Genomic DNA, 13736 nt, shown 5'->3' with positions numbered 1-13736 from the left:
TAAATTACTTCCAATTCTACCTACACCTTCCCCCCATAGTTTTCTCCCCCTCATTTCTTTTCAGTGTGGTACATATGCATTGCATGAAATCCACCATCTCAACCATTTTTAAGCGTGCCATTCAGTGGTGTTAAATACACTCGGAACGCGCAACCGTCTCCACCATCCACGCCGTAACTCTTTTCACCTTGTAAAACTGAAACCCTATTAATCCGGTTAACCAATAGCTCTCCATTTCCTCCTCCTCCAGCCCTGGCAACTACCATTCTCCCTTCTGTCTTGGTGATTTGGACTACCCTAAGCACCTCGTGTAAGTGGAATCATACAGGGTTTGTCTTCTTCTGACTGGTTTAGTCCACTCAGCATAAAGTCCTCAAGGTCAACCATGTTGTAGCATATGTCAGAATTTCCTTCCTTTTCAAGGCTGAATGATATGTGTATATATTTTGCTTATCCATTCATCGTTGATGACACTTATGAATTCTTCCACATTTTAGCTATTACGAATAATGCTGCTATGAGCACGGGTGCATGAATATCTATTCAAGACCCTGCTTTCAATTTTGTGGGGTATATATCCAGAAGTAGAATTGCTGGATCATCTGGTAATTTTATGTTTAATTTTTTGAGGAACCACCATATTGCTTTCCACAGTGGCTGTACCATTTTATATTTCTACTAACAGTGCACAAAGAAATCTACATCCTCACCAACTTTTGTTATTTTCTGTCTTAGATGCACACACACACACTGGTATAGGTATATGTATATATGCGCATATATATGTATGTGTATGTGTATGTGTGTGCGTATGCACATACACAGTAGCCATCCTAATGGGTATGAGGTCGTATCTCACTATAGTTTCAGTTTGCATTTCCCAAATAATTAGTAATATTGTGTCTTATCATGTGCTTATATTTGTGAAGATTTTTGTATCACTGATCATCAATGTTCCTAAGTTTTCTTTTCTTGTAGTGTCTTTGTCTGGCTTCGGTATCAGGGTAATGCTGGCCTCATAGAACGTGTTGGAAAGAGTTTCCTCCTCTTCAATATTTTGGAAAAGTTTGAACAGTTCTTTAATGCTTGGTAGAATTCGCCAATGAAGCCATCAGGGTCAGGGTTTTTCTTTGTCAGGATATTTTTGATAACTGGTTCAATCTCCTTACTGTTATAGGTCTATTCAGACTTTTTTTTCTTCATGATTTAGTCTTGGTAGATTTTGTGTTTCTAGGAATTTTCCATTTCATCTAGGTTATCAAATTTGTTGGCACATAGTAACAGTACTCTGTTATAGTCATCTTTATTCTGTAGTCATCTTTATTTCTGTAGAATTGGTAGTAATATCCTCATTTTAATTTCTGATTTGATCTCTTCCCTTTTTTTCTTAGAGCATCTAGCTAAAGGTTTGTCAGTTGTGTTGATTTTTTTAATGAACCAACTTGGTTTCATTGATTTCCTCTATTGTCTTTCTATTCTTTATTTCATCTATTTCTGCTCTTATCTTTGTTTCCTTCCTTCTGCTAGCTTTAGGTTTAGTTCATTCTTCCTTGAGTTGTAAAGTTGGGTTATTGATTTGAGATCTTGCTTGTTGGTTTATTTTTAAAATGCAAGCATTTATGGCTACAAATTTCCCTCTTGGCACTGTTTTTTTTGTGTATTGTATGTTGTGGTATGTTGTGTTTTTGTTTCCATGTATCTCTGTATTTTTTAACTTCTCCTGTGACTTCATTGATCTATTGATTGTTTAAGAGTGTGTTAATTTCCACAAATTTGTGAATTTTTATGTTTTACTTTTGTTATTGATTTCTAACTTCATCTCATCGTGGTCAGAGAAAATACTTTGTACAATATCTATCTTTTATAATCTATTGAGACTTAGGGCCCCTGGCTGGCTCAGTCAATGGAGCATGTGATTCTTGATCCCCAGGTTGTGAGTTCAAGCCCCACATTGGGTATAGAGATTTCTTAATAATAAAATCTTTAAAAAAATTTTTTTAGGGGCACGTGGGTGGCTCAGTCAGTTAATTGTCCAACTTTGGTTCAGGTCATGATCTTGCCGTTCATGGGTTCAAGCCCCGCGTCAGGCTCTATGCTGACAGCCTGGAGCCTGGTTTGGATTCTATGTCTCCCTTTCTCTCTGCCCCTCCCCCATTCATGCTCTCTCTCTCTCTCTCTCTCTCTCTCTCTCTCTCTCTCTCTCTCAAAAATAAAACATTAAAAAAAATTTTTTTTAATTTTTAAATCTATTGAGACTTAATCTGTGACCTAAGTGTGGTCTATCCTGGAAAGTAGCCCATGTGCACTTGAGAAGAATATGTATGCTGTTGTTCAGTACAGTGTTCTGTGTATGTCTGTTAGATCTGATTGGTCTATTATGTGTTGGTTAGGACCTGTCTCCTTACTTATCTTCTGCCTGGGTGTTCTATCTATTACTGAGAGTGGGGTATTGAAGTCACCAAGTGTTATTGTAGAACTGTCTATTTCTTCCTTCAATTCTGTCCTTTTTTGCTTCATGTGTTTTGATGGTTTGTCATAAGGTGTGTAAATGTTCATAACTGCTTAATAATTATTGGATTATTTATAGCATACAAATAATTGGTTTGTTTATAACATATAATGTCCTTCTTTGTCTCTTGTAAACTTTTTAAACTTAAAGCCTGTTTTGTCTTATATTTGTATACCCACTTCTGTTCTCTTCTCTTTTGGTTACCATATCTTTTCTCATTCTTTCACTTTTAATCTATTTGTGTCTGTGGATCTAAAGCACTTCTCTCTCTTTTTTTAATGTTTATTTCTTTATTTTGAGAGAGAGAGAGAAAGTGAGAGAGAGAGCAAGGGAGGAGCAGAGAGAGAGGGGAGAGAAAGAATCCCAAGCGGGCTCTGTGCTGTCAGTGGACAGCCTGACCCAGGGCTTGAACCCACCAACTGTAAGATGATGACCTGAGCTGAAATCAAGAGTCAGACGCTTAATTGACTGAGCCACCCAGGTGCCCCTAAAATGAGTCTCTTACAGATACCATATAGTTGGATGGTGTGTTTTATCCAATCTTCCAATCTCTCTTTTGACTGGAGAGTTTAATCCATTTACATTTAAAGTAATTACTGATATGAAGGGACTTCTGTTATTTTGCTATTTGTTTTCTATATGTCTTATAGTTTTATATGTCCTTCATTTCCTGCATTACTATCTTCTTTTGTGTTTAGTTGATTTTTTTGTAGTGAAATGTTTAAATTCCTTTCTAATTTCCTTTTGTATATATTCTATAACTATTTTCTTTGTGGTCACCATGGGGGTTACATTTAACATCCTAAAGTTATAACACTCTAGTTTGAATTTACACCAGCTTAGCTTCAATAACGTACAAAAACTCTGCTCCTTTACAGCTCTATTCATACCCTTTTCTGTTACTGATGTCACAAAATTATACCTTTATACATTGTATACCTCAAAACATAAAGTAGTGATTTTTTTAAATGCACTGGTCTCTTAAATTATGTAAAAAATAAAATGTTGAATTACAAACCATTGTTAATAATACTAGCTTTTATAATTTTCCAATATTTACCTTTACTGAGACCTTTATTTCTCCATACAGCTTTAAGTTACTGTAAATTATCCTATCATTTTACCCTGCAGAACTCCCTTGAGTATATCTTCTAAGGCAGGTCCAGTGGTAATAAACTTGCTTAGCTTTTATTTATCTGAGAATGATTTAACTTCTTTACTTTTGAAGGAAAATTTTGCTGGATATAGGATCTTGGTTGATGGTTTTGTTTTTTTTTTTCTTTTAGCACTTTGTTGGCCCACTGCATTCTGGCCTCCAGAGTTTCTGACGAGAAGTCTCTCATTACTTTATTGATAAGCCCTTACATATGAGTCACTTCTCTTTTCCTTTTCAAGATTCTCTTTGTCTTTTGAAGTTTGATTATATATCTAGGTATGGGTCTCTTTGAGTTTCTCTTACTAGGAATTTGTTAGAGTTACACGTTTACACTCATGTTTTTAAATCAAGTTTGGGAAATTTTCAGCCATTATTTCTTCAAATGTTGTTCTCATCCCTTTCTTTCTCTCTTCTCCTTCTGAGTCTCCCACTGAGTGTGTGTTGCTCTGCTTGATGGTGTCCCATAAGCCCCTAAAATTCTGTTCATTTTTCTCTAATCTTTTTTCCTTCTGTTCCTCAGACTCAATAATTTCCATTATCTTATCCTCAAGTTCACTGATTCTTCCTTCTGACTGTTCAAATCTGCTTTTGAATCTCTCTAGTGAATTTTTCCTTTCAGTTATTGTGCTTCTTAGCCCCATAACTTCTTTTTGGTTTCTTTTAAGTTTGCTATTTCTTTTTTGATATTTCCATTTTGTTCATACATTGTTTACTTTCTCTACATTTTCCTTTAGTTCTTTAAGTATCTTTAAGACAATTGCTTTCAAGTCTTTGTCTAGTAGATCTGCCATCAAGTCTTTTTCAGGACAATTTCTATTGTTGTTGTTTTCATTTTAATGAGCCATACTTCCTGTTCCTTTATCTGCCTTGACATTTTTGTTGAACATTGGATATTTGAATCTAATAATGTAGTACCTCTGGAAATCAGATTCTCCCCATCCCTAGGGTTTGTTGTTTTTTGTTATTGTTGTTGTTGGCTGTTTTTGTGTCAAGGATAAGACTTCAGTTGAAGAAAACGTTGAACTTAAGGTTTTCTCAGGTCTTTTCTGAGCCTGTTCCTTTCTCCAGGCATGTGTGGTTATTTTCTAATTTTCCCTGTAAGTGCAGGTATTTTTTAATGTCCTAATCTTTAATGTATGACTTCCAAAAGGGGAGAAAAAGAAAAAAATGAAGAAGAAAAAATGGGGTGCCAGTCCTTTAAATCCCTTGGAAGTCACTTTTGCCAGAGGGGGAGGGACTTGAAACAACGGGAGTGAGGTGCAACAACAATGACTGCTCACCTTGTTGTCTGCACCTTTGTGACCAGAAGGAGCAAATTGGAACCTTTGTGCATTATTGGCAGGAAAGTAAATGGTGCAGTGTGGAGAGTAGTTTGGCAACTCCTCAACAAGTTCAACATAGAGTTACCATATGACTCAGCAAATCTACTCTTAGATATATCCTCAAAGGGAAAGAAAACAGGTACTCAAAGAAAAACTTGGCTCCTGAATGTTCATAGGAGCGCTATTCATAATAACCAAAAGCTGGAAATAACTGAAATGTCCATCAACTGATGAACTGATTAACAAAATGTGGTATATCCATATATACCATAAGTATACTGTTCAGCCATAAGTAGGAATGATCCATGGTACAATATGGATGGATCTTGAGAACATTATGCTCAGTGAAGGAGGCCAGAGTCAAAAGGCCACATATTTTATGATTCCAGAATAGGCAAATCCTTAGAGGTAGAAAATAGATTGAGTGGCACCTGGCTGGCTCAGTAGGTAGAACATGTGACTCTTGAATTTGGGGTTGTGAGTTCAAGTCCCACGTGTGGTGTGGAGTTTACTTAAAATAAAAGAAAAAGAAAGTAGATAAAGTAGTAGCCAAGGGCTAAGGAGAGGGACAAATGGGACAGGGTTTCTTTTTGGGGGTGATAAAATATTTTGAAATTAGATGGTGATGATGGTTGTACCACTTTGAGCATATACTAAAATCCACAAAAGTGTACACTTTAAAATGGTGAGTTTTATGGTATATAAATTATATATTAATAATGCTGTTTACTAAAACAAGATAGTAAGAGAACATAAATAACTTTTTACCAATATATTTGACAACTTAGATTAAATGGGCAAATTTGTTCAATCACCAGGGAGCCTGGGTGGCTCAGTCTGTTAAGCATCTGACTCTTGATTTCAGCTCAGGTCATGATCTCATGGTTTGTGAGATCAAACCCCTCACTGGGCTCTGTGCTGACAGCAGGCAGGCTGCTTAGGATTCTCTCTCTCCCTCTCTCTCTGACCCTCCCTTGCTCATACAGGCTCATGCTCTCTCTCTGTCTCAAAATACATAAATAAATAAACATTAAAAAAAATTCTGTGAGTCACAAAAACTAACAGTACTCTCAAGAAGAAATAGATAACCTGAATTATAGACAATGCTTATGTAATTTAATAATAATTGTACTTAATAGACTATTAAAAAATTAAATTTGTAGAAAAAAAATTAAATTTTTGGTTAAGAACCTGCCCACAATGAAAACTCCAGGCAGGCCTAAATATTTTCACTGATGAATTCTACCAAATATTTTAGAAATAAATAATGCCAATTCTATAGAAACTCTTCCAGAAATTAAAGACAAGAGAATACATCCCAATTCCTTTTATGATGTCTACAATACTCTGATACTAAAGCCAGATGCAGATATTACAAGAAAAGAAACTCTCAGGACAATATTCTTCATATACATGAATGCAAAAATTCTTAACAACATCTTTGTGAATCAATATATAAAATGATAATACACGATTACCAAGTGAGGTTTATCTAAGGATGAAATGTTGGTTTAACATTCAAAAATCAATCATGACATTAACAGACTAAAAAAAGGAAAAGAAATTTTCATGATTTGGGGGCCAGTGTTATTTTCCCATAGATTCATAGAATAATCCTTTAAACTGAGTTTGGAAGCACAAATATGCTTTGGTTTCTATACCTCTAGGTTTATTTTCTAAGTAAAAAAAAAAAATCTTCTAAGTGTTTTAGATGAGATTTACTATTTGAAATGTTTATTCTTTTGGTTATTTTTATCATTTCACCAAGACACAGTTTTATGACTCAAAATTGACTTCTAAAGTTTTGTGTAAAATCTAAATTCAGTAAAATGAGCAATGTATTACATACGACTTGGAAAAATTATTTTAAAATAAATTTTGTGATGTATTTTTAATCCTTTATCAATTAAAATTCATTAGTTTATGCATTTTTAATTTCATTTTCCTTAAAGTAGGAAGCATCACTTAAAGTACTCAAAGCACTATCTCCTCCTGTTTTCCTATTTCATACCATTATTATGTACAGGAATCTAAATTCCTATTTTTGAATATCTTTTCCTTCACCATTTAACTATGTCTATGTTAGTTCCCTGTTTATTATATACTTATAATTTACAAGCACCTGGGTGTTTTCCAGGTAATGAATGAGCTAGTTAGAAATATAACTAAATACTCAAAGTCAGTTAGATATTTAACCTTTGGTTAAATTTCCCCTTTGTGTTCTTTTAAGAAGTTAGTTAAGAATGTGGCTGTTCCCCCCCCCCCCCCCCCCCAAAAAAAAAGAATGTGGCTGTCCCAGGAGCACCTGGGTGGCTCAGTTGGTTAAGCATCTGACTCTTGATTTCAGCTCAGGTCATGATCTCACGGTTTGTGAGTTCTAGCCCCTCTGCACTGACAGTGCAGAGCCTGCTTGGGATTCTCTCTCTCCTTCTCTCTGCCCCTCCCCCCCCAAAATAAATAAATAAACTTAAAAAAATATATATTGTGGCTGTCCCAAAGAAGTATACAGTAAATGAAATCTATTGCCTAAATCTATGTTAGTAAACCTTAAATATTTATGTTTTTTCCTTTTTGATGTTCTCTCACATTTAATTCTTTCTTAGCTTAGGTTAAAAGGGGACACGGACACAGAAAGAACTAACTTAAATTGTTCAATTTTTCTAATCTTTAGCAACTTTGGATAAATATATAATAAAAAGGGAAGTTTATGGGAATGCAAGCTGGTGCAGCTACTCTGGAAAACAGTATGGAGGTTCCTCAGAAAACTAAAAATAGAACTACCCTACGACCCAGCAACTGCACCACTAGGCATTTATCCACGGGATACAGGTGTGCTGTTTTGAAGGGACACATGCACCCCCACGTTTATAGCAGCACTGTCAACAATAGGCAAAGTATGGAAAGAGCGCAAATGTCCATCGATGGATGAATGGATAAAGAAGGTGTGGCATATATACACAATGGAGTATTACTTGGCAATCAAAAAGAATGCAATCTTGCCATTTGCAACTATGTGGATGGAACTGGAGGGTATTATGTTAAGTGACATTAGTCAGAGAAAGACACAAACCATATTAATTCACTCATATGAAGACTTTAAGAGACAAAACAGATAACATAGGGGAAGGGAAACAAAAATAATATAACACAGGGAGGGGGACAAAACAGAAGAGACTCATAAATATGGAGAACAAACTGAGGGTTGCTGGAGGGGTTGTGGGAGGGGGATGGGCTAAATGGGTAAGGGGCACTAAGGAATCTACTCCTGAAATCATTGTTGCACTAGATGCTAACTAATTTGGATGTAAATTTTAAAAAATAAAAAATAAAATTAAAAAAATAAAGTGTATAAATGGTTATACATTACAATTTGAAAAAAAGAAAAAGGGAAGTTCAAAGCATTACATTTTGAAATGCTCACTTGTCTATCTATACTCTGAATCTTAGGATAAAACATAAGCAAAAGTTGACTGTGTGGTTTTTAAGTCATCAATAACAGAAGCATACTGAGTGTGTATGATAGAGTGATTATAATCATAAATTTTGGAATTAAAGAGAAATGGGTTCAAAAGTAGCTCTGCCCTTGACCGACTGTGTGATCACGGACAAGTAATTTAAATTTGGTAAGCCTTAGTTTCCTCAGCCATAAAAAGGAGTACTACTGTGAGGTGCAAATGAAATAAAATAATTATGCAAAACATCGGTCTTATTGTTGTTATTGTTATTTTTTTCAGTCTTATTTACCATTGTACTTCCTGGTGCCTCGGTGGACTGCTCACATTTTTTTTTTTTAATTGAACAGAACTTCAAGTGACTTAGTCATCATCAGATTTCACGGAGAACTAACGGGTAGGACATGAGACTAATCCCATCTGCCTTCATCAAAGTAGCCTACGTTGTGTTATCCTGGAGTCTGCCAGTATCGCGGACTCTGCAGTACTCCTTACTGAACAGCCTCAGGAAATGAACACTGCTCTTCCAGAGCCTGCAGTGCATTGCCTTCCTTAGCCAAAGTGATTCATCCGATCAAGGTTACGAGGCGTTGTTCCCTGTTGGTCTAGTGGTTAGGATCCAGCGCTCTCATCTGATCAGGGTTACGGAAATTAAACTTTCTTAACAGAAGCAAGAGTGACCCATAGTCACCGGTAAGAATCATGATGTAAATTAATCGCAAGTCCTTAAGAACTGCATATGCCCGACTACTCGAAGATAGCTTCCTACGCCGAGTGAGAAAATGTTTAAGGACCCCGATTCAGTCTAAGTGGGTGAAGACAGAAAGGAACACTCATCTCCTGAGCACTGAGCTCCAGGAGAGAGGCCAGGAAAAGAGGCATCTCTTGTTCCATCCTTGAGGGTTAGATAGGTGCAGAGGTTGAGAAGGCTCATGATGTACTGCGGAAAAAGCTGCGTGAATCTCTCTGGTTTCCAGCACATCCAACAGTTTCCTTGTGTAAGGAGACTGGCTCAACTATGAGAGTTAAGAGGCTGAGCAGAGACAAAACACAGGGTTGTCCTAGCCCATCCTCCTTCATGAGCTTCTGTATTCTAAAATGAATTTGAGCCCATTACCCAAATTTGACTGCTAGTGGAGACCATCAACCAGGCTGTCTGGTCAGAGGCTAAGCGAAGGTTAACACAGAGGGAAAAGTAATCCTGAAAAGTGGAGTTACTGACCTATAAGGAATCATATCGATGAGCGTCCTGCTGGTTTCTGTGGCCATGCTTATCTTGTTTGCAAATGCAGTGAAGCCAAGAATCTGTAGGGGTTAAAATAAAATGCATATGATCATCTAGATATTATGTTTTGCTTCTAGGAGTAGAGCTTATAGCCTCTGGCAAGACAGGGAATGAGATATGTGGCACTCCCTACACATGAAGGTTGGAGAGAGAGGTGGGGCCAGGTCCGTGGAGCAGGCATGGCAGAAATCCTCTCTGGCTCTTGGTTCCCGAACCTCTTGTTAGCACTGTAGCCAGAATGAAAAGCAAATTCAGCCTTGGTCTCTGACATAACAATGGGAACAAATGGATGTCCTCACCAACCTTAAACATCTGGACCCAATACAAACATGTTTTCAGGTAATAGCTATACAAAGGCCTCAGGTGTAAAAGTCTTTAGATCTAGGTACTCTGTGTCAATATAAAGAATCCGTTGGGGGATTGTTGAGGTATACTGAGAATCATTACTGACTAACCCACTAACCCTTAATAATAAGTAATGGAGTAGAGTTTGACAGCACAAAGAAAAAGTCTTCAGCAAAGCAATTACTTGCCTTTTTTTTTTTAATCACCCTTTCATTTCCTCCTAAAATGGCAAGTCTCCCTTCCATTTCAACAAGCAGGAAAATAGACAACCCAGCAGCTGTGACACCTTATAGAGACCTCACACCAAAGCAAATCAAGCCAGTGACGGCAGAACTCAATGCCCAGGTCTTAGAATAATAAATATGGAGCTGCTGTACCCCATTTTCCCTACCAACACATAAATCTGCTCTGCGAGTTCAACCAGACAGCAAGCAGGATCGCAATTGGTTTGCCTGTGATGCTGTGATCTGATGAAAACACCGGGGAACCCTACAGATCGGAATGGAAAGAAGAATCTGGATCATAGCTTGAGTCAGAGAAGAGTTTTGTTCTTTACCTAGTTAAGGGACAGGAAGTGTACACACTGGCCAAGGAACTCTTTTATTTCCAATGTAAGGTAGTATTGGCTTATAAAGGAACACAGAGAAAATATGAAAAATTAAAAAGCAGAAACAAATCACCCAAAGACAGCTATTTTGATGCTTTCTTGGTGTTTGCCGTACAACTTACATAAACACATCCACAAATACACACACATATACATATATGTAAATTATGAACCTAAAATATGCATCATCTCTTATAGCTATAGGATTCTTGAATTATTTATCAGTGTCTTCTACCTGGGTCCCAGATACTGCCTTGAAACTTTCCCTTACTGTTTGACGCTACTGTGTTAAGGACAGACTGGTGGGTGTTTTTCCTCCAGCACATCCAGACAGTAGTGTCTTGGTGGGTGCCGTAAGAAGCTTTTTATACCCTCAGGCAGAACAGCTCTCACCCTCCCTCTCCTATTTTCTTCACTGCCAGGGGAAACATGGAGGTCTTTCCCCAGTTCGAAATGATATCCCCTTGCTCCTTGGCAGAAAGTGTTCCCAATCACTTGACTTGACATAAGCATATGTAATGCACTGCAGGCTTTGATAACCTTTGAGTATAAAGTAGGTCACAAAAAAGTTTAATGTCTCAACTGCAACAATTCTAAGTCTCCACTGACTTTTACTGCTGGACCTCAGTTTCCTCCCCCACCTGACTCCACGGTGCATCCTAATTATTTACAGCGTTTCCCAAAGGAATGTCTTAACTGTGGCTCACAAACTAATCTGTCAGCCATAGTCCACCACAGCACCCTCTATACTCATTGCCTTTCCTCATAATTTAACATTCATTGCCTTTGAGGTTGCTTGAAGGAATGTCACTATGATTCCTGCTGTTGCTGTCTCTCAAGAGAGGGTTGATTTGGGGCACCTGGGTGGCTCGGTCAGTTGAGCATCTGATTCTTGATTTTAGCTCAGGTCATGATCCCAGGGTGGTGGGATCAAGCCCTGCGTTGGGCTCCACGCTGAGCGTGGAGCCTGTTTAAAATTCTCAGTCTCTCTCTCTCTCTCTCCCTCTGACCCCCTCCGCAATCACACTCTCTCTAAGATTAAAAAAAAAAAAAAAAAAAGAGAGAGAGGGGTTTGATTTGTGACAACATGGATGAACCTGGAGGGTATTATGCTAAATGAAATAAGCCAGACAGAGAAAGACAAATACTGTATGGTATCCCTTATATGTGCAATCTAAAAACAAAAACAGGGCGCTTGGGTGGCTCAGTTGGTTAAGCGTCTGACTTTGGCTCAGGTCATGATCTCACAGTTCGTGAGTTCAAGCCCTGTATCAAGCTTGCTGCCTGTCAGTGCAGAGCCAGCTTTGGATCCTCTGTCCCCCTCGCTCTCTGTCCCTCCCCCACTTGGGCTTTCTCAGGAATAAATACACATTTAGAAAATAAATAAGTAAAAACAAAAACAAAACAGCCACACTCATAGAAACAGAAAGGAGAGAAGTGGTTGCCAGGAGCTGTGGGTGGGGGAAATGGGGAAAGTTTGATAAAAGTGTAGAAACATTCAGGTTTAAGATGAATAAGGTCTGAAGATCTAGTGGAAAGTATGGTGACATTGCTAACATTGCACTGTATAATTGTGCTAATTGTGCACAGTGCTAACATTGCACTGTATAATTGAAATTTGCTAAGAGTAGGGGGGCACCTGAGTGGCTCAGTCAGTTAAATGTTCAGGTCACGATCTCGAGAGGTTCGGGGGTACGAGCCCCACATCAAAGTGTGGAGCCTGCTTGGGATTCTCTCTCTCTCTCTCTCTCTGCCTCTCCCTCACTCGCACACACTCTCTGGCGCTCTCTCTCTCTCTCTCAAAATAAATAAACTTTAAAAAAACAAATTGGCTAAGAGTTGAACGTAAATATTCTCTCAGCACAGATGCACACACAGACAAGATAAATACGTGAGGTGACGGAAGTGTCCATTAACTAGATGGGTGAATCCTTTCACAATATATATGCACGTGCGATCACCACGATGTACACTTTAAATCTCTTACCACTTTAGATGTCAATTATACCTCAATAAAGCTGAAATTAAAGAGAGAGAGAGAGAGAGAGAGAGAGAGAGAGAGAGGACTGATATCTGTGTCACAGATGCCATCTGCTGGTGACTCCAAAGCCTCAGCTGAGGTACTGGGAATATTTGCTCAAGGGTGCCAGAGCTGAGCTGGGTTCCATGAAAAGGAGAGGTTGCCTGTGACCCTGCTCCTCATATTCCATGTGCACATTGTCCCCTGGGCTCTAGGGCACCATTATTTATGCACAGTGATTGGGAAAGTCTCCTACAAAAGTAGTCTTTCCGTTTCTGGACTTTGTGAATTAATAGCTTTTCAACTATTCCAAGGAAGGAAGAATATGCACGTCTCCAAGCAGTAGACGACAGTTATGAGATAGAGCTTGGTCTCAATTTCCAAAGCAATTCCCATCCTCTTCCAATCATGCAGAGTATAGACCTGGATTATTTAGTATAGAATAGGTTATGCTGTGGTAACATACAAACCATGAGACCTTAGTGTTATTTTTTTTGCCCTCACAGAGTGTTGTGGGTCAGTGTCTCTCCAGGGCAACTTCTTTGCAAATAGTGCCTCAGGGATCCAGGCTAATTCCACCTGGGGGACTATATTATTTTAACATACAGTCCTATGATTATCACACCAGGGAAAGAACATGGAGACTCACACCCTTTCTTCTATGCTTTGGCCCCAAAGTCACATGGTTCTGCCTAACTACGGGGCACCTGGGAAATAGATGGGAATACATGGACGTTTGGTGAACTTTTGGGATCTCTGCAACAGGACACTTCTTAAGGAGGAATTAATTCTCATGGACACCCAAGCACTCAGTGATCCTAATATGAGAAATGCTGACTTTAAAAACCTGAGCTTTGTTTATGAAAATGTCTTTATCATTGTAAAAATGTTAATTATAACTGCAAAAGATTAATTTTATCAGTGGACTTTTTTAAAAGAAAGAAGAGGGGCGCCTGGGTGGCTCAGTCGATTAAGCGTTCAGCTTTAGCTCAGGTCTTGATGTCGCAGTTCATGAGTTCAAGCCCCGCGTCAGGCTCTGT

At 38.2% G+C, this 13736-nt stretch overlaps 1 protein-coding gene across 3 annotated transcripts in view; it reads right to left on the bottom strand.

The window, feature by feature from the left end:
- Positions 1 to 13736, bottom strand: part of SLC26A8 (solute carrier family 26 member 8) — an 84329-nt gene that overhangs the window by 27561 nt on the left and 43032 nt on the right. For all 3 annotated transcript variants that reach the window (XM_049652749.1, XM_049652751.1, XM_049652750.1), the window contains one exon: positions 9662 to 9744. In XM_049652749.1, coding sequence (XP_049508706.1) covers positions 9662 to 9744 — 83 coding nt within the window. The remainder of the gene's footprint in view (positions 1 to 9661; positions 9745 to 13736) is intronic.

Source organism: Panthera uncia (assembly GCF_023721935.1).
Source record: "Panthera uncia isolate 11264 chromosome B2 unlocalized genomic scaffold, Puncia_PCG_1.0 HiC_scaffold_24, whole genome shotgun sequence".
In the NCBI taxonomy this organism is placed as follows: domain Eukaryota; kingdom Metazoa; phylum Chordata; class Mammalia; order Carnivora; family Felidae; genus Panthera; species Panthera uncia.
This window is presented reverse-complemented; position numbering and strand designations above follow the sequence as displayed.